The sequence below is a fragment of the Pseudorca crassidens genome, chromosome 8 (genome assembly GCF_039906515.1).
Source record: "Pseudorca crassidens isolate mPseCra1 chromosome 8, mPseCra1.hap1, whole genome shotgun sequence".
Classification (NCBI taxonomy): Eukaryota; Metazoa; Chordata; class Mammalia; order Artiodactyla; family Delphinidae; genus Pseudorca; species Pseudorca crassidens.
The window spans coordinates 102,517,653-102,536,889 of NC_090303.1; the positions used below are offsets into that span (position 1 = coordinate 102,517,653).

At 47.3% G+C, this 19,237-nt stretch overlaps 1 protein-coding gene across 18 annotated transcripts in view; it reads left to right on the plus strand.

Moving 5' to 3' along the window:
• The window catches only part of LOC137229496 (actin-related protein 3B), a 344,507-nt gene that overhangs the window by 49,326 nt on the left and 275,944 nt on the right, over positions 1 to 19,237 (plus strand). For 8 of the 18 annotated variants that reach the window (XR_010945702.1, XR_010945705.1, XR_010945703.1 and 5 more), the window contains exons 8-9: positions 611 to 784; positions 2,249 to 2,341. Coding sequence is in view for 12 of the 18 variants with exons in the window: in XM_067747547.1 (XP_067603648.1) it covers positions 611 to 784; positions 2,249 to 2,341 (267 nt within the window). In the remaining 6 variants the exon portion in view is untranslated. Of the gene's footprint in view, positions 1 to 610; positions 785 to 2,248; positions 2,342 to 12,738; positions 12,865 to 13,779; positions 13,864 to 14,386; positions 15,267 to 19,237 lie in introns of those variants that run through there. The other 10 variants (XM_067747539.1, XM_067747541.1, XM_067747548.1 and 7 more) reach the window with 3 other exon arrangements.

Below are 19,237 nucleotides of genomic sequence, written 5' to 3' on the forward strand. Positions count from 1 at the left end.
TTCTTTTGTCCGTGGTACCTGCCGCCTTCTAGCGTGCTGTGTCACTTACTTACATATCACGGCTGTCACTTTACTCTCTTGACTTAGCCAGAGCGTATGCTCCAGTGGGCAGGGGTCTGTGTGTGTTTTGTTCACTTGCGCATCCCGTGTGCCTAGGCACTCAGTGAGTACTGTCGTGGAGCTGATGACCGTGCTGTGTCGGGCTGCACAGCAGGTTCACGACCCACCGGTGGGCCGTGGTAGGCATGGGGGTGAGATCCACCGCATTCATCGTGGGGAATGCGGTCTACTGGTGCAGGGTGGATGGCGGTGTGTGCCCGGCCAGGCGCTGTGTAGGGGCCCAGGAGGAATAAGGAAAGCGGAGAGGGATACCTTTAGACATCACTTCAGATGATATGCAGCAAAATTTGATAGGGTAAGGCTGAGGTTCATAGCCGAGCTGCAAAGGAAGCAGATTTACAAGTCCAGAGCATAGTCATGAAAAGTCTGTGAGGCTTGGCCACACGTCCATACTGGAGTTGTGTGTGTGTGGGACTCATTTCAGGGTGTTTGATGCTGGGTACTTGTCAGAGGGCAGACTCTGGTGGCATCTCTGTGTGTGTGTCTGCAGGAGAAATACTGTTACATTTGCCCTGATATCGTCAAGGAATTTGCCAAGTATGATGTGGATCCTCAGAAGTGGATCAAACAGTACACGGGGATCAATGCAGTCAACCAGAAGAAGTTCATCATAGATGTTGGCTACGAAAGGTTCCTGGGCCCTGAGATTTTCTTTCACCCGGAGGTAAGATGTTAGCTTTTTGAGTGTGAGGTATGGCACATGTGGAGCGATACTGCCACCTCATGTGTGTACGGAGAGTCCCCAGTGGGGTTTCCTGAGCAGCTCTCAGGCCGCCTGTCGTGAGGACGCTGGGATACACGCTGCACCCTCTGCAGCTCTTACAGCCCCTGTGCAGGTTGCCTGCTTGACTGATGCCCCTCTTTAGACTTGGTTCTCCGTTAGAGATAATGAGTGATTAGGGAGAAGCTTTAAGAGCAATAGAAGATAATGGAAATGAAATTAATCCATAGTAATATGAAAACTAGTTAATCCCGGGGACCGAATGCAATCTGCCTTTGTATGGGAGTAGAGTAACATGTAACCTTTCCATCCTCGGTGATGGTCCATCCTAGTTGCAGCTTTTAACCCCAGACAGTTGGTCCTGCTGTGTTCCCTGCTGCAAGTTAGTTAAAGCTTCTGTCTGAGGACTAACCTTTCCATTAGTTAGATGGACTTTAGGAATTACAGATATCATCATTTTAACTATAGTCACAAAGAGTTATTATTACTTTTGCAGAAGCAGTCATCAAGAGGCAACATTTTAAGGTTTAAATAAAGTGGATTTTATTTGTATTTTGGTATATTTTTCTGCCTAATTCAGTTTACATTTGATAGGTAGGTTACAAGCGGCTGCCTGTTTTTAGATGTGTATGACCATTTTGTATAGGGAAGTGGCACACAATGTATGCCTTACTATAATCTAATAATCATGCCTTTGATATTACTGATTTAAAATAGACATAAAACCGAAAACGTCCAGTGAACAGCCGGTGAGCAACTGGATGTTACCTTCTTCCCCTTGAATACGTTAAAGCTTTCCTTGATTTTTAAAGTGTATTTAAAGTTTTTTTAAGTTGAATTATTTATACTTTAACTTATTTAACTTACAGAATTGAATCCAAGACTGTTTACTCAGTGACATGATTGCTACCATATTGACTGTTTCATTTAAAAGCCACCCCCCCGCCCCAAACCCTCCCCAGGCTTCTAGCTCAGGTTCACAGTGTGATCTTTCATTGACTGTGTTTTTTTCTTATATCATGGCTAGTTTTATCATGATGTTAATATTCATAAGTGGTATACTTATTGTGTATTCGTGGCGTTTTCATTACATGTCACATACATCACGCACACGCGTTTCACACTCTGACAGCAGGATTCACCGTGTGTCCTAATGCAGAGCTGGTCTGTTTTTGCTACTCTTTGATGTTTTCCCCTTGCTGACCCCACACATGTCATCTCCTGAGGGCACGTGTCACCATCACCCCATGCACAGTCACTTGGGTTCTTCTGACATATGAACATTTGACGTAGTCATTCCAGTGTGATGGTTTTAACGGTATAGTACATTTTGTATTTGTTAGTTACTTTTTAAAAAGGTTATTGAGAGAAATGTGTAATGTTTCTTTTATATTTATATGAAATCAGTTTGCCAACCCAGACTTTATGGAGTCCATCTCGGACGTTGTTGATGAAGTCATTCAGAGCTGCCCCATCGATGTCCGTCGTCCGCTGTATAAGGTATAAGCTTATACCTTATAAGGGTAAGGTGCTCGGGTTCATTGCACAGTTAACGGCCCAGCATTCTTGGAATAATAGGTTCTTAACGTCAGTATGCAGATGTTCCTGTTTCACTCCTGTCTTACAGGATTTGTTAAAGGCCAGCATACTGGTGAAATATTTTTCTTGGAGTGGAGATGACTTAAATGTTTGGAAATAGGACTCAGCTCACCAGAAGTGTTTAAGTATTCTCATGGCTTTATTCTTACCTGGCCAGCTGTATTTTAAACTGGACAATTTTAACCTTACGTATTGATGGAAAGATGAAGGGCATCCTTCCCCTCATGGTTCCCATGAATTCACTGGTCTTGCTTCATGCATATTTAGGTCTGTGCCAAATGTGCTGTTGCCAGGAAGAGGTCAGAGCCTGAAGTGAAGCAGTCAGGTAGAAAATACTCATGTAATTTTCAGCCCTCAGCCTCTGCCCTGTCTTACCTTCTCAGCCCAGGGACTTGAGTTTAAAGAGGAGCGTGTCAGGCTCAGGAGTGAGGGCTTAATAACTTTTGTTTCATCTACACAATGGGATACTACGCAGTCTTTAAAAAGAATGAGGTGAATCAGTGTAAACTGAAATGAAAAGATGTCTGTAGTATACATTGTTAAGTGAAAAAGCAAGTTGTAAAGTTCACACGTAGTATTACTTTATTTAAAAATATAGTTTGCATATATATATTGAAAAGGTTTTGAATGAATGCTAAACTCTTAAAGAAAATAACATATCTTTGGGGGTAGAAGATGCATAACTTTTACCTTCTACTTGTGTTTTAAGATTGAAATTTTAGAGTTAACAAATGTTATTCTTATTATTGGAAAACATTTTCCTATGTAGACAACTTTTTATGGGTGAAAACAAATTATAATTCTATTTTTATTGTTACATGTGCTTAATTAAACAGCTCTGTCCTCCAACAAAATGTGCAAGAAAGGGAAACTAGAGACAGGTGGGAGTATTAGTAAGTTTAGTAAAATACATGCCTTGCTCTCCCTACTTCTTAAATCTCACTTAACATCAGCTGTGTCTTCTTGTCCATGAAAGCAAGGAACAGGTGTGCACTCTTTAGTTTTTTTTGTGTGTGTGTGTGTGTGTGTTACGTGGGCCTCTCACTGTTGTGGCCTCTCCCGTTGCGGAGCACAGGCTCCGGATGCGCAGGCTCAGCGGCCATGGCGCACGGGCCCAGCCGCTCCACGGCATGTGGGATCTTCCCAGGCCAGGGCACGAACCTGTGTCCCCTGCATCGGCAGGCGGACTCCCAACCACTGCGCCACCAGGGAAGCCCCACTCTTTAGTCTTTATTTCATCCTAACGGAAAAGAAACTTCTGCCAGCAGTTACAGATTGTTCATAGGTGAGATTTTTTCTCATCAGACAGTTTAGTTCACTTTCAGTACATTTACAGGAAGTAGAGATGGCCTTGTAACCTGGGCTCCTTGTTTATTAGATGATGGCCCTGAGCCCCAGAGATGGGAAAAGGAGGCAAAGCTAGAGGGACCTGGGTCAAGTGGAGCAAACTGGTCTTGGACGTCTAAAAAAAATTATTGAGGTATAGTTGATGTACAATATTATGTAGTTTTAGGTGTACAACCTAGTGATTTTCAATTTTTAAAGGCTATATTCCATTCCTAGTTGTTATAAAATATTGGCTATATTCCCTGTTTTTGTACAGTATATCCTTGTAGCCTGTTTATTTTATACATAGTAGTTTGTACCTCTTAATCCCCTACTCCTGTCTTGCCCCTCGCCCCTTCCCTCTCTCCACTGGTAACCATTAGTTTGTTCTGTATGTCTGTGAGTCTGCTTTGTTTTTGTTATGTTCACTGGTTTGTTTTCTTTTTAAGATTCCACATATAAGTGAGCTCATATAGCATTTGTCTTTCTCTGATTTGTTTCACTTAGCATAATACCCTCCAAGTCCATCCATGTTGCTGCAAATGGCAACATTTCATTCTTATTTATGGCTGAGTAATATTCCCTTGTGTATGTGTGTATGTATGTATATGTGTGTGTGTGTATATATATATATATATACACACACACCACATTTTTCTTTATCCATTCATCTGTTGATGGTCGCTTAGGTTGCTTCCATATCTTGGCAATTGTAAGTAATGCTGCTATGAACTTAGGGGTGCATATATCTTTTTGAGTTAAGTGTTTTCATTTTTTTTTTTTTTTTTTTGCGGTACGCGGGCCTCTCACTGCTGTGGCCTCTCCCGTTGTGGAGCACAGGCTCCGGACGCGCAGGCTCAGCAGCCATGACTCACAGGAGCAGCCGCTCCGCAGCATGTGGGATCTTCCCGGACCGGGGCACGAACCCGCATCGGCAGGCAGACTCCCAACCACCGCGCCACCAGGGGAGCCCCAAGTGTTTTCATTTTTTTTGGATAAATACCCAGAAGTGGAATTGCTAGATCATTAGGTAGTTCTATTTTTAGCTTTTCGAGAAACCTCCATACTGTTCTCCATAGTGGCTGCACCAATTTACATTCCCACCAACAGTGCACAAGGGTTCCATTTTCTCCACACCCTCTCCAGCATTTGTTTTTGTGGTATTTTTGATGATAGCCATTCTGACAGGTGTGAGGTGACAGCTCATTGTGGTTTTAATTTGCATTTCTCTGATGATTAACGGTGTTGAGAAACTTTTCACGTGCCTTTTGGCCATCTGTATGTCTTCTTTGGAAAAACGTCTGTTCAGATCCTCTGCCCATTTTTTGATTGGGTCGTTTGTTTTTTCTCATGTTGAGTTGTATGAGCTGTTTATATATTTTGGATATTAACCCCTTATCAGTCGTATCATTTGCAAATATTTTCTCCCATTCAATCGGTTGTCTTTTCGTTTTATTGATGGTTTCCTTTGCTGTGCAAACGTTTTAAGTTTAATTAGGTCCCATTTGTTTATTTTTGCTTTTATTTTCTTTGCTTTAGGAGACGGATCCAAAAAATATTGCTATGATTTATGTCAAAGAGTGCTCTGCCTGTGTTTTCTTCTAGAAGTTTTATGGCCTCTGGTCTTACATTTAGGTCTTTAATCCATTTTGAGTTGGTTTTTGTACATGGGATTAGAGAGTGTTATAATTTCATTCTTTTATGTGTAGCTGTCCGACAGACAGTTGAGTTTTGAGAGGGGTTAAGCTCCGGGTAGGATCACTTAGCTAAGTGGCAGGGTTGGATTTTGAGTCCACTTGCCACACCTTTGAAAACTCGTGCTTTTTCAACCACATCACACTGAAGATTATGTAAAATGTGGCAGGAAGACGATTCCTCAAAGAGGGAAACCCTGTCTCGACTGCTTCACCCCCTGGAAAAGTCATTTCTTCCCTGAGGTGTTCGAGGGCTTTCTGCTTGGCCCTGGTTGCCTGGCCCTGCTCCGCCGGCCGTGTTAGTGCTTCTGTGCGGGACCTTGGCCGAGTTACGGTAGGCTTGCGAGTGGTTTAGGATCTCAGTAGGCTTGGTGGGGGGCTGACTGGGGGTGGGCCGTGTTTTTCTCCTTTGTTGGGCTCTGTACCCCGTGGGGAAGGAGGGACACAGCGGGGCCCGGTCTGCACTGCCACCCAGCAGGTGAGAAGCTAGCCCTGGCATCTCGGTGCTCGCAGCACACGTTCACTTGTGTGTTCACGGACTGTCCCCTGTGAGGCGGCTCCCCTGGAGTGTCACGCTGGTGGTCACCCCTGCGTGGGAGCCGGCTGGCAGGCACCTGGCTCCCGCCTGTGGCCCGTCGCTGCCACGTGGCCCAGCCACACTGCCAGCCCTGGGCGTGGGGAGGGTGAGGACTGTCTGCTGGCACCTCCGCCACGGTCACCACGAAAGGGACTTGTTTCCAGAACAAAGGGCTTGATGAGTGAATGCAGGTGTAACATCGAAGCCTAAACATGCCCTTTCCTGCGTGCTTGCCTGCTGGGTAATAATGGCTGTCGTCATGCTTTTCCCCATGGTGGTTTTAGACCAGGGGTTGGCCAGCTCTTTCTGCAAAGGGCCAGATGGTAAGTATTTTCAGCTTTGTGGGCCATTCGGTCTGTGTTGCTGCCAGAGAACACGTGAGTGACCAGGAGGGTCTGTGTTCCCAGGAACTTTGTATGTGAAAACAGGCGTTGGGGATGTAGGTGGGAAGCGCGATTCTCACACTTTCCGGCTCAGGCCTCACGCACTCATTCGCTGACTGCAGCCAGGGCTGCTGTTGGGAAAGTCTCCTCTCACCGCAGGGCCCTGTGGCCCCCGCCGGCCACTGCTCTGCCCCCTCGTGTCCAGAGGCCGTCACCGCGTGTTCCGGGCTCCGGGGGCAGCATCCCGGGCGGGCGGCCTTGTTCTTCGGATTCACTGTGAACTTTTGGTCCCGCTTTCCTCCTCCCCCTCCAGAGTTTAGCCGTGAGCTTGCTGTGGAAAGAACCTTCCACCGCGACATCTGTGTTCATGAAATGCACAGATGTACAGTTTGTGGGATTTTGAAAGTAATTAGAGACATACTACATACAAGTGCTTCTGCAGAGCACGTGGGCGTCTCGCTCTGGAGAGCTGTGTTCACGTGTCTTTAGGTAGCACGTCTTTCCTCTCCAGTCTTACCGTTACTTTGTCATTCCCTCCTCTGTTACCGATGTTTCTTCCTACCTGCTGGGCCCCCTTTTGTCAGTGTCCCAGACACGTGCCGTGGGGCTTAAAAAGTACTCAGTAACCACTAAAGAAGTAGGAAGCAGGTTCGTACCCGAAGAAACTCATGATTGCCCACGGGAAGCAGCCCGTCTGCTGTGCCCTGCTGGATTCCGTGCCCGGGCAAGGTGCCCCTCCAGGAGGCTGGTTTCCTGACTCCTGCCTCGGTGCACTGTCCCTGCAGTGCCCACAGGCTCAGACGGGCGGCCGAGGTGGCCGAACCAGCCAGAGGGGAAGCCACAGGCCCCGCGGGAAGGGCTCTGCTTCTCAGCCTCAGAGGAAGGGGTCTCCCCGTTGCCTCACCTTCTCCCAAAGGCGCTGTCTGGACCAGTCGGGCCTGGACCTCTTATGTTTCCCAGGCTCAGTCTTGGGAACTGTAGGTGGAGTTGCTTACAGAGAAGCGGGCAGGGGGAAGCACCCGAGACCTTCTTGGTCCTGAGTTAACACCTTCCTCAGGCTGGTGCACAAGGGAAAGAAGTCGGTGGAGAATGAAATGTGACTTTGAAAATTTAGAATCTTCAAAAACGTAAAACAGTTATTTTGGACAAAAGGAGTTATAATCTAATTTCTATTTCAGTCTGGCCTGTAGATCAGAAGGGTATTCACATGCCCCCTTTTTCTGTTCAGTCTCTAAGTATGATGGAGGTCGGGTCTGGAGGGGACTCGTGTGTGAGAGCCAAGTCTGGGAGGCCTGTGATTTCCCCACGAAGCCAAGTCATTGCAAGCAGCAGGTGCTGCTTGAAACAAGACGTTTTCGGCCCTGGCTGTCCATGGGCGTCACCCCAGCAGCATTAAAATATACTGATGTCTGGGTCCCACCCCCAGAGATTCTGATGTAACTGTTTTGGGCATCCGGATTTTAAAAGCTTCCCAGATGATTTTAATGTGCAGCTAAATTGAGAACCACTGTTAGCAACTAGTTCGCTCTGGCGTTAGTCAGTGTTTAGTAGCTTTCATGCTTTACTCGAGGGCAAAGCCAATTTTGAGTTGCTTTGTAATGCAGCTGGGTCTCTACTAAATACAAGACACTATTGTTGTTAACTTAGAGGATTTAAGTATGTATGAGAGATGGATCTTGTCTTGAAGAGCTTATAAAAACGCTAAAAATAATACCGAAATAATTCTCACGGGAACCACCACAAGCTAAATGTCGTTTATTGAGGTGTCACGGAAAGTTAATGAGAGGGGCTCAAGGAGGGCTTGGAGAAGGTGGCAGGGAGCTGGTCTGAGGGCTCGGCCTGCAGAGATGAGGTGGGCGTGCAAGCCACTTGGCATAGGTGGGAGCACAGGCGCAGGGCAGAGGCTGCAGAACCCTGCTCCGGGTGGAGCCCAGAGTGGTACTGAAGGTGGTGGGCACCAAGTCCAGGAGGGAGAGCAGGGCTGGCAAATAAATATTTTTAGACCTGCTTTGGCAGTGGGCTGGGGGTTGTTAAAACATCTCATTCGTTGTGTTGTCAAGCAGACGTGACTGCATCTTGATGTGGTTCAAGGAATTATTTTTCTGGAACAGATTGCTTGAATTGGGTTCTATGTAAGTATGTTAATACCTTTTAAATCGGAGGAGCTATTGCAAAGTGAGTTATATATGTATTTTTATTCTTAATGGTGAACGAGTTGAAATATCTTTAATACTTGAGAGAGCGAAATACACGTTTTAAGACGTTATTGGTTTGTTCAACCCTTTTCACAGTAGGCCTTCTATTCAGGTGAGATTCCCAAGTGCAGTGTGACGTGTGAGCAGATGAGCGGGTGGTTTGGGGCCAGGTGGTGGACAGAGCAGGCCCAGGGCTTGCTGGTCCAGCCCCGGCTCCACGCGCACCCCCGTAGTTGATGCTTCCTGCCCAGGTGTCCAGGAATGGCAGGATCCGTGTGCTGCTGGGGAGGGAAGAGTGATGTCACAGCTGAGCACTGACCTGCCAGGTGGAGAGGAACTTCCAGAGGCTTATTGTTATGAGAGAGTGAGGAGGGGCCGATGGTGACTGTTTTGACACCGTTTTGACAACGTTGAGCAAATGTGCACTGAGCCTCCAAGGAGGGCCCAGCCTCACGTGGGCACCAGGATAGACCCTGACGGGAGTGTGTCGGGCTTGAGGCCAGCGCCTCATTCTTGCGCCCAGGGCCTCTGGCTCCTTGGAAGAGGCCCAATCCGCGTTAGGGAGGACGCTCTTAGCGTTGACCACATCTGCAAAGTACCTTCACAGCGACACCGAGGTTGCCGTGTGGGTCAGTCATTGGGTGCTGTGGCCAGACCAAGCTGACACACAGAGTTAATCATCCAAGAAGCCAGGAAGGAGCAGTCGAAGAGAGAAGAGAAAGAACACTCTGGGAGTCAAGGGGAGACAGCTGCCATCAGCCGTGTCAGGTGACGCCCAGAGGTCACGCAGGACGAGGGTCGAGGTGAGGATGCGGGCAGAGGCCAGGTTACAGCAGCTGAGGGGAGAAGAGGAGTAACTGGGGGAGGAGACATGCAGGTAATTCTCGGAAGACATTTGTCGTCGGTTGTTACGTCTCCTACGGTCAGGCAGCCATTTCGAGCCAGCTTGGAGTTGGATTTCCTCTAGGACAGGGCGGGGCATCATACGGCCCATCTTTGAGAAGTAAGTTTGTTCAAACTTTGCTGGGATTGCAGTCTTTGGGTTCCGTCTAAGAGTAAAAAAGCTCTTGTGCCGTCCAGTGCTTAAGAATCCGTGTTGCAACGCAGGGGACGCCGGTTCGATCCCTGGTTGGGGACTAAGATCCTACATGCCGTGGGGCAACTAAGCCCTCGCGCCGCAACTACTGAGCCCATGCGCCACAACTAGAGAGCCCGCGTGCCACAACTAAGACCTAACGTGGCCAAAAATAAATATTTAAAAAAAAGTTTCAGAAGTGCTGTAACAGAGTAAGTTGCATGCTTCCCTAAAAAGCTGTGAATTTTTTTATTTTTAAAAAAGCTCTTGTCCCTAAAGAGGTATAAGCCTTTCAAAATTTCCACGTAGGGGTGGTTGCCGGGAGAGTTGTCATCTTAACCTGTAGCGAGTGGTGGGGGTGGAGACTTCGCTGTGAGCATCTTACTTTGTGCCTCTGGTTAACGGAGGAATAGCATGGTGGGTAGGGGCACGGCGTGTCTGTCAGACAGGATAAGAGTACGAATAGAGTCTCCAGCACAGAATATACTTAGCGTCACAGGACTGGCAGTTTTTGTTATTTTTAATACTATATAAGGTATTGAACGAGCTTATTATTAACATAGACTTTGTCTTTCTGGCTTAAACGTCAGGTGGCTAACAGGCTGTGTGTAGTGTTCATGATGATGTGTGCTAGGATGTTCTTTACTAGCATAAAGACAGGGCCCTTGCTTTTGTAGAGGTAGTTTACGATTGAGGCTTTTATTTGGCATCATGGGATAAACAGTTACGCAGCAGAGTAAGCTGCAGTCTGTAGAAGAACCCAGTCCACACGGTGGTCTGGGTAAGCAGATGGCACAAGCCGCACTGAGTGAGGAGGTGCTGTGCAAATTGGGCTCCGCGGCCTTTCAGCAGGTCAGCGGACAGCACCATAAAACACCGTCTTAGTGTAGGAAACGTAGACTCTACAGGTGAGAGAGGATGATCGTTTCTGGCTTAAAATGCATTTAGAAAATTTGAGAAGTGCCAAAGTCTTTAGGAAAGAAAACAGTAACCACTGACTTTATAAAAACGACTGAACTTTTCCCAAAGTGGTTGTATCATTCATACTTCCACCAGCGATGTGCAAGAGTTTCATTTGTTTGTATTTTAACCTAAACTTGGTGTGTAATGGATTTGGTTTGTATGATCCTGATTACAAATGCTGTTGCCTCTCTTTTCACGTACTTATCGGTCATGTGTGCATCTTCTTTTGTGAAATGTCTGCTTGAATCTTTTGCCCATTTTTCAATTGGCTTGTTTATATTATTATTGAGTTGTAAGAGTTCTTTTTATATTCTGGATATAAGTCCTTTGTTAGACGTATGTATTGCAGATACTTTTTCCTAGTCTGTGGCTTGTCTTTTCATTTCCTTAGTGGTATCTTTTGAAGAACAGAAGTTTTCATTTTATAAAGTTCAATTTATCAGTTTTTATTTTTTATGGTTCACGCTTTTTATGTTCGATCAAAGACATCTTTGCCTACATCATAGTCATGAAGACTTTAAGAAAATATTTTCTTCTAGAAGCTCTGTAAGTTTTAGCCCTTGCATTTAAATCTGTGATCCATATTGAGTTAAATTGTGTGTGTGAAGTAAGGCAAGTAAGCAAATGTTCATTTCTCCTCTGTGTATATTAATTATTCAGCATCATTTGTTGCAAAGACTATTCTTTTCCTGTTGTAGTATCTTGGCTACTTTGTCTAAAATCATCTGACCACGTATACACAGTGTATACACGGCACCTTTTTTTTTAAATTTTTATTTATTTATTTTTGGCTGTGTTGGGTCTTCGTTTCTGTGCGAGGGCTTTCTCTAGTTGCGGCAAGTGGGGACCACTCTTCATCGCGGCGCGCGGGCCTCTCACTGTCACGGCCTCTCCCTTTGTGGAGCACAGGCTCCAGATGCACAGTCTCAGTAGTTGTGGCTCATGGGCTTAGTTGCTCCGTGGCATGTGGGATCTTCCCAGACCAGGGCTCAAATCCGTGTCCCCTGCATTGGCAGGCAGATTCTTAACCACTGCACCACCAGGGAAGCCCCACAGCACCGTTTTTATTGTTGTGTGAATGAATGAAAAAATGAATCTTATGTGTTGCACCTTTGAAAGCAATGCAATGCTTCTGATCTTAATGAACAATCGTTTTCATACCCTGGTGAGTTAATTTTTAAATTAAAAAATCCATTACAGAGATATGAGAAGTAATTGCAGCAACTGACCCAAGACTGTATCCTGGACTGGAGAGAAAAATGCTAGAAAGAGTGCTAGCAGTGCATGTGACAGAATTGGAAGAGCAGGATGGATTTAGATAAAGTTTTTTTATCAATATAATTTATGAAGTCGAGAATTGAACTGTGAGGCTTATTCTAAGATATGATGCCCAGAATATCAAGAACGCTTTTAAATGGTGATTCTCAGTAGCAAACAGATACACAGTTTATGTGAAGGTGTTAGCAGGTGAAGAGACCTGTCTCTTCAAGAAGGTGGGGATCAGAATGCCCTTGTTTTACTCTAGTAAGGTTGCCACCTGACCTGTCTGGGACTTGGTCCTGGTTCTCTCAGCTCCTGGCCAGGTCGAGGAGGAGTGTCGGTGAGCAGGGGTGACCTCTGAGAGCAGCATGGGTTGGTGGCCCCTTGACCCTGATAGGAGCCGAACCGTCTCCTGTTGTTTCTGAGCGATTTCTCCACGGGTGACCGGGTGCAGCAGTGATTATTCGTGATGTTGATCCTGGGGCAGGATGTTGTCTGAAAGATCTAGATTTGCAGTTTGTCAAGAGAAAACGGGGAGGGGTGTTGGTAGAAGATGGCCCTTTGAGAAATGGAACAGGCAGTGTGTTTTCACTTGGTTATAATTGAGGAGGAGCACCAAGAGAAAGAATTTGTGACACAGGAAGAAAAGTACAGTTTATACTTTCTCGATAGCATTAGCTCTGCTTCGGTGATCATCTTTTCACATAGATTGAAGTGTGTTATTCAAACAAGCGACTGGGCGCGTGGGGTGTGTCGTGGGCAGGTCACTAGGCCAGCGTGGGCGGGTGATTTCATGCAAGGAAACCTCTGCTTTGTGTCTTTTAGAATGTCGTTCTTTCGGGGGGCTCGACGATGTTCAGGGACTTTGGACGTCGCCTGCAGAGAGACTTAAAAAGGGTGGTGGACGCCAGACTGAGACTCAGCGAGGAGCTCAGTGGCGGCAGAATAAAGGTGAGGCCCCTCGCCAGCACAGGCCGGCGGGCGTGCCCGTCTGGGCAGCGAGGGAGAAGTGCAAGTTGCAGCCACTCTCAGCCACCGTGTGAAGTGACTTCAGAGGTTTGTCACCTGGACTCACCCCAGGTGTGCGGTCAGGGCGGGTACGGACCTCGTGAGGCAGCTGCGCAGCTTTACGCTGCCCACCGGCCCACGCACGCCAGCAGTTTCCTTTGTGTAAGAGGTCAGGTGTGGAGTGTAATGACCAGCATCCCAAGGAGATGGGTCAGTTCACAGTGAGGAACTTTGACGTCCTTTGGGAACATTCTCATTAAACTCAGATAGCTAACACGAGCAGGGCATTCATGCTGTGTTCCTCCAAGATAATAATTCTTGACTAGCTGGTGAATTTACTCAGTTTACCCAAGCAAGCTTGGGCTTTGGTGTGGGGTGAATGGGAGCTAACCTGTGTGTCCTCACCTAGTGGGATCACACTGTTGGCAAAGTGTAATTTTTATAGTATTTTTGGGACACTTAGTGTTATTTGGAATTCTCTCTAAATGCTACAACATCTAATTTGTTTAGTTAAAAAAAAGCAGTTGGGTTATTTGCTTGGATATTTTACTTTTTAAAGTGCCTTTAGGTAGAGGTAACCTGCCCTGACTTGTGTGCTTTGTTCTTTTCACCTCCTGGGGCCGGGCGGGCGTGGGGGGTGGGAGGGGGCTGGGGGCTGGGGGCCAGGTGGATTTGGCAGCAGGAGTGGCTGAGAACCTTCCTTTTAGGGCGGAGTGCAGAGGTGCTTGAACCTGAGGGCAGGGCTTGCGGGATGGGAGGAGGCCCTCAGAGTGGAGCCCCGTCCAGTAGGTGGAAGGGCGTCAGGGTGTGGAAGGGCATCTGCACAGGTGAGTCAGCACACATCACTTCCCCTTCCAGCCCAAGCCCGTGGAGGTCCAGGTGATAACACATCATATGCAGCGCTATGCGGTGTGGTTCGGAGGCTCGATGCTGGCCTCAACTGTAAGTCCTTTTCTAGATTGTGCTGTCTTTTCATCTCTGTGTTCTCTGCTGAGTTTGAATAAATACTGTCTTCTGGAGGTTAAATTATGTGTGTTCTAATTGTGTGTGGCTCTAAACAGCCGCACGTTTAATTCGGAGATAGAAGAAATAACTTTAATGACCATTTAAAATGCACAGCTAATTCGTAGGCATCCTTGCCAATTAGGGGTTACAGAGAATATGGATAAGAGAATCCAAAAATAACCTAAAACATCTTGCATTAATCATTAGTTCCAGTGACTTTTCCGAGTAATTACTACTTTCTTGCCTCAAATTTGGGACTAGCTAACAAACTGCTGATTTAGGGCGAGCACGTAGTTGTTCCTAAATAGAAGCTGAATAAGTTTGGAAAAAATGGAATAAGCTCCCGCTTTGAAGAGGTCAGAATCTGTGACAGAGGCCATCGGGGAGAGGATGGAGGTTTGGGGTGAGGAGAGTTTCTCATTTGCTTGGTCGTTGACTTGGTTTCATTTCCCTTCTGGAGCATTTATGCTCCTTCTGCTGGTTGCCTCTCGCAGCCGGAGTTCTTCCAGGTCTGTCACACCAAGAAGGGCTACGAGGAGTACGGCCCCAGTATCTGCCGCCACAACCCCGTCTTTGGAGTCATGTCTTAGTGGCGGCTTTGACACCGCCCTTCCAGTGGTGTCGTGGCAGGTGCGCAAGTGTCCTTCAGACCCGGAGGAGACCGGCTCCTGTACATAGCGCGCGTGCCGTGGTGCCGGGCAGCCCAGCAAAGCCATCTCCGCGCCCAGCCTCCCCCCGCCCCCCCGCCCTGCTCTCCTCTCCACCCGAGCTTCGAGTCCACAGATCCAATTCTGGAGGAATTCAGCTGCGACTCTCAGATTTGTTACGGAAAACCCTAGAACACGGCGCAAAATAGCTCCCCACCCAGGGCCGAGTATGGGGCTCTCAACCCTTTTCCTCCCAGACTATTTTTGTAAATAAAATGTTATAAACTTGAAATACAAATTGATGTTTATATTTCCTATCATTTTGTATTTTATGGTATTTGGTACAACTGGCTGATCCCGAGCACGCGTAGATGTCCATGTCATGGAGTGTTGTCATAAAACGTTTCTAATTGTGAGGCATGTTCTGATGTGTGTGTAGGCAAACAAAATAAAGCAGAGCACACTTTTCTGGTCATGTGTTTGCTAGGAAATGGTTACGCTTTATTGGAGGATGGGGAGGTTAAACACTAAGCAGCGTTGTGTGACAATTAGTATAGACAACGTATCCTTTCATTTTCTTGTTTGAACTTACTGGAATTGTTTTATAGAAGATGCCGGTTTGCTGTTGGTGAGTGTTCGATGAAATACTACCTTGCACCATTGTAATAAAAGCAGTTAGACTCTTTATAAAGATCTCCTCTTGTGCTGTAGTGGTCTTTTGGTTTTCCCCTTTGTGCCTGAACTTCTTTCAAAGAATACTGAAATTTGTTTCACGTCTGTGGAGGCTCTGATGATTGACACCAAGTTTTGGGGAGGAAGTTTCCTGAAGTGATGTGGATTGCCTGTCCTGCAGTGACCATTCGGCCGCCGAAAGTGGTGTGGATGGGCCTGTGAGCGTCGGGGGCTGGGTGGAGGGACGCGCCTCGTGGTTCCCACCGCCCCTTCCTGGGAATTCAGAATTCATGGCTTTAAGCTTTGAGTAGCTACTCTGACATCTGCTGAGTGGATTGCTGGCTTGAAAGGTAATTTCCTAAATTAGGAGATTTAGTTTTACCCCATTCTTCATATAATACTTAGGTTACTTTTTAAACTATTACTTATGGTATTTCTTCAAGGTCATGAAGTATGTTTTATTCTCTGAAAATTTGCCTTTGTAAAGAAACATTTGGTTTTACTTTTTTTTTTTTTTTTTTTTGCGGTACGCGGGCCTCTCACTGTTGTGGCCTCTCCCGTGGCTCTGGACATACAGGCTCAGCGGCCATGGCTCACGGGCCCAGCCGCTCTGCGGCATGTGGGATCTTCCCGGACCGGGGCACGAACCCGTGTCCCCTGCATCGGCAGGCGGACTCTCAACCACTGCGCCACCAGGGAAGCCCGGTTTTACTTTTTAAGGTTAAGAAGTTTGGGGTGATACAGGAATCTTTCCGCTCAGTGTTGTGAAGTCGGTTTTCCCGGGCCGTAGGCAGGCCCTGCCACTTGCACCTGATGCTCAGCAGCCCTGGGCCCTCCAGCTCCGCGGTGGAGAGTCTCAGGCCACTTGGTTCTTCCTTTGTCCAAACTCTGCTTTGGACCCCACTGGGGTCTGCTCTGCTCAGAGCCCCGGGGCCGGGTTGCTTCCTCCTGGTATTCCAGCCCCTGTATCCCAACTCTCCCAACTCCCATGCAGGCGCCCTGTGCACCCTGCGTGTTGGCAGGAGTCACCTCCCCTAACACCGCTTCCGCCGCCTTCCTCTTCTGTTCAGGAACCGTGGGGCCCTCGGGGCCCCTCCTGTCTCCCGTCTTGGTGGGCATCTTCCCACTGGGGCCCTTTGCCTCCCCAGCTTCACCGTCTCTGTGCTTCTCACAGAGAACGCACTGTTTCTGCCTCTGCTTGGTCCCCCCTTGCTTTGATTGGCCAGGTGCCTTGCTAGCAGGTGCATTTCCCCCAAACTCCTAGAGCAATGCGCTCCTGTGTGCCAGTGCCGGCCCCGGGCTTCAGAGGGGTCGTGCCCACTTCCTGTTTTAGCTGCCCCTCAAGTGACCCTGTGTCAGGAGCCCAGTATCACCCACGTCGGCTGAGCTAGAACTACTGTAACCCGTCCTTCAACCACAGAACTTGTAAAGCTCCCGTTGCCCTTGTTTGGGACAAGATTATCTTTGAGACTGTACTTTTGTTTCTCGTCTTACAGAATCTTCATCAGAGCATTTTGTTTTAACATAACATTGGTGGGACAGAGTCATACATGAGAACGTGACTGGTGTGATGAGGGGCCCTCAACTCCGGCCAAGACCCCTCCCAGATCACGTGCATCAGGATGCAGGGAGAGGGAGGGAACAAGGAAGGCATTCATTTTTCACTTTCTGTTTTTAAGCCCCGTAGGTGATGCCCGTCTGTAGCTGGGGCTGAAAACCCTGGTGAGCAGAGGAAGGACTTTTGAATCTGAAAGATCTGAATCTAAATTCTGGCTGTTCCTTATGCAGATGGTTTCTCTTCTGTTTCCTCATCTAGCTGAGAATTGCAGTGGCCTCGTTGCTGTTAGTAGATTGGAGTTATAATTTTTTTGGTTTTTTCAATAAACCTGCCAGATACTGTATGTAGAAATGGGATGTGATTCTGCAATGTGCATTGGTCATTCTATAAGGAGGAAAAACGCTTAGAGTTGTTAGTAATTTTAAGAAAATCTACACATACCTCTTCTTCAGATTGAATTAGCACTAGATCATAATGTAGCAATGAATTAAGTATTAATGGAGTCGATGGGTAAAATCAACCTTCTGTGATGCCTTATAAAATGCCTTATAACTCTCAGCGAACAGTTTTCTATAAAAAATTTCAACCAATGCACACTTTAACAAAACATTCTAAAATTACAAGTCAGTAGTTTTTACAACTATTAAACCTGTAGATATGACAAGAAGGCACTTTACCCCATTTGACAGATGTAAACATAACTTTATGATGATGATAATATAACAGGAACGCCTTACTTAAGGAAAACCTGGTTAACTGGTGTGTGAGTATCTGCCCACGTTCCCTTTCTAACAAGATGCGGTGGCTGGCTCTGGGTTGCTCTTTACAGCCCACCTGTGGGAACAGCCTCTCAGTTTTTGCGGAGGGAGCATTATCACCTCCTCCTGAGGGCTTCCACTTCTGCTTTGATTAATTTTCTAGCCAAGACTGGATCAAAGAACATGAGGCTCATGATTTTTTTCCTAAATGTGTGAGGGGTAGGAGAAGAAAACAGGAGAGGGAAGTTCAAGATACCAGTGGGGAGGCTTCCCTGGTGGCGCAGTGGTTAAGAATCCGCCTGCCAGTGCAGAGGACATGGGTTCGAGCCCTGGTCTGGGAAGATCCCACATGCCGCGGAGCAGCTGAGCCCATGCGCCACAACTACTGAGCCTGTGCTCTAGAGCCCGTGAGCCACAACTAATGAGCCCACGTTCCACAACTACTGAAGCCCACGCGCCTAGAGCTCGTGCTCCACAACAAGAGAAGCCACTGCGATGAGAAGCCCGCACACCGCAACGAAGAGTAGCCCCTGCTCACCGCAACTAGAGGAAGCCCACGCGCAGCAGCAAAGACCCAATGCAGCCAAAAAAAAAAAACCAAAAAAGATACCAATGGGGGAAGGGTAGGTAACTCCTTGATCAAGGTCCTCGCAGAGGTGGGAGATGATGTGGTCCAGAGTTGAGGGGAGGAGAAGCCCAGGATGCACCCGATCCTTCTAGTGGAACAAATCCACAGGGCAGGCAGGGGACGCCCTTCACTGGAACTTCCATGGAGCCCGGACGGAAGAGGCAGGAAGGCAGCGAGTTGGCTTCCTTAGGGGTGGGGTTTTGCTGGGCAAGTGTGGCGACAGGGCAGGTGTCCTGGGGCTTCTCTGTCCTTGAAGTCTATGAAGTCCGGGTGGGTGGGGAGTAAAGGAAAGGGAGTATTGAAGGTCCTGAGTTTCAAGGTCAGGGGGGTGGGCTCATAGGGAAGATGTAAGTGTTTAAGATTTCAGAGGTAGAGCACTTCTCAGTGAGAACAGGATCACTGAAGTGAGTGGGCATGGTGTAGAGGCCATTGGAAATGGGAGAGATGAGGGAATTTTGAGATGAGCGTGTTGGATAGATTGGTGCGTGCTGGCATCATCCAGGTGGGGTGGGGCCTTGGAGATGAGAGCAAGATTGTGACCCAGTCGCCAAAGTCCCGAGTCCATTTGGGTTGTGGCCCCGAGCTGAGCACAGTGTGTGGGGAACTTGGCCAAGTGCTGAGTGCACGTGACCTTATTTAATCTTAGCAGCCTGTGAAGTTGGCATTACTATTATTCCCCCATTTTCCAGGTTAAAAACTATGGCTCAAAGAGATTTAATCACATGCTCGAGACCACACAGTTAGGAAGCAGAGAAGTCATTATTTGATCTAAAGTATGCATTCACTGAAATCATGCCATTTGCAGCAACATGGATGGACCTAGAGATTATCATGCTAAGTGAAGTAAGAGGAAGACGAATATCACATGATACCACTCATATGCGGAAACTAAAAATATGATACAAATGAACTGATTTACAAAATAGAAGCAGACTCACAGACAGAAAACAAATTTATGATTACCAAAGGGGGGAGGGTGGGGAGGGATCAATTAGGAGTTTGGGATTAACAGATGCACACTACACCTGGCTCTGTGCTGGGAGCTGCT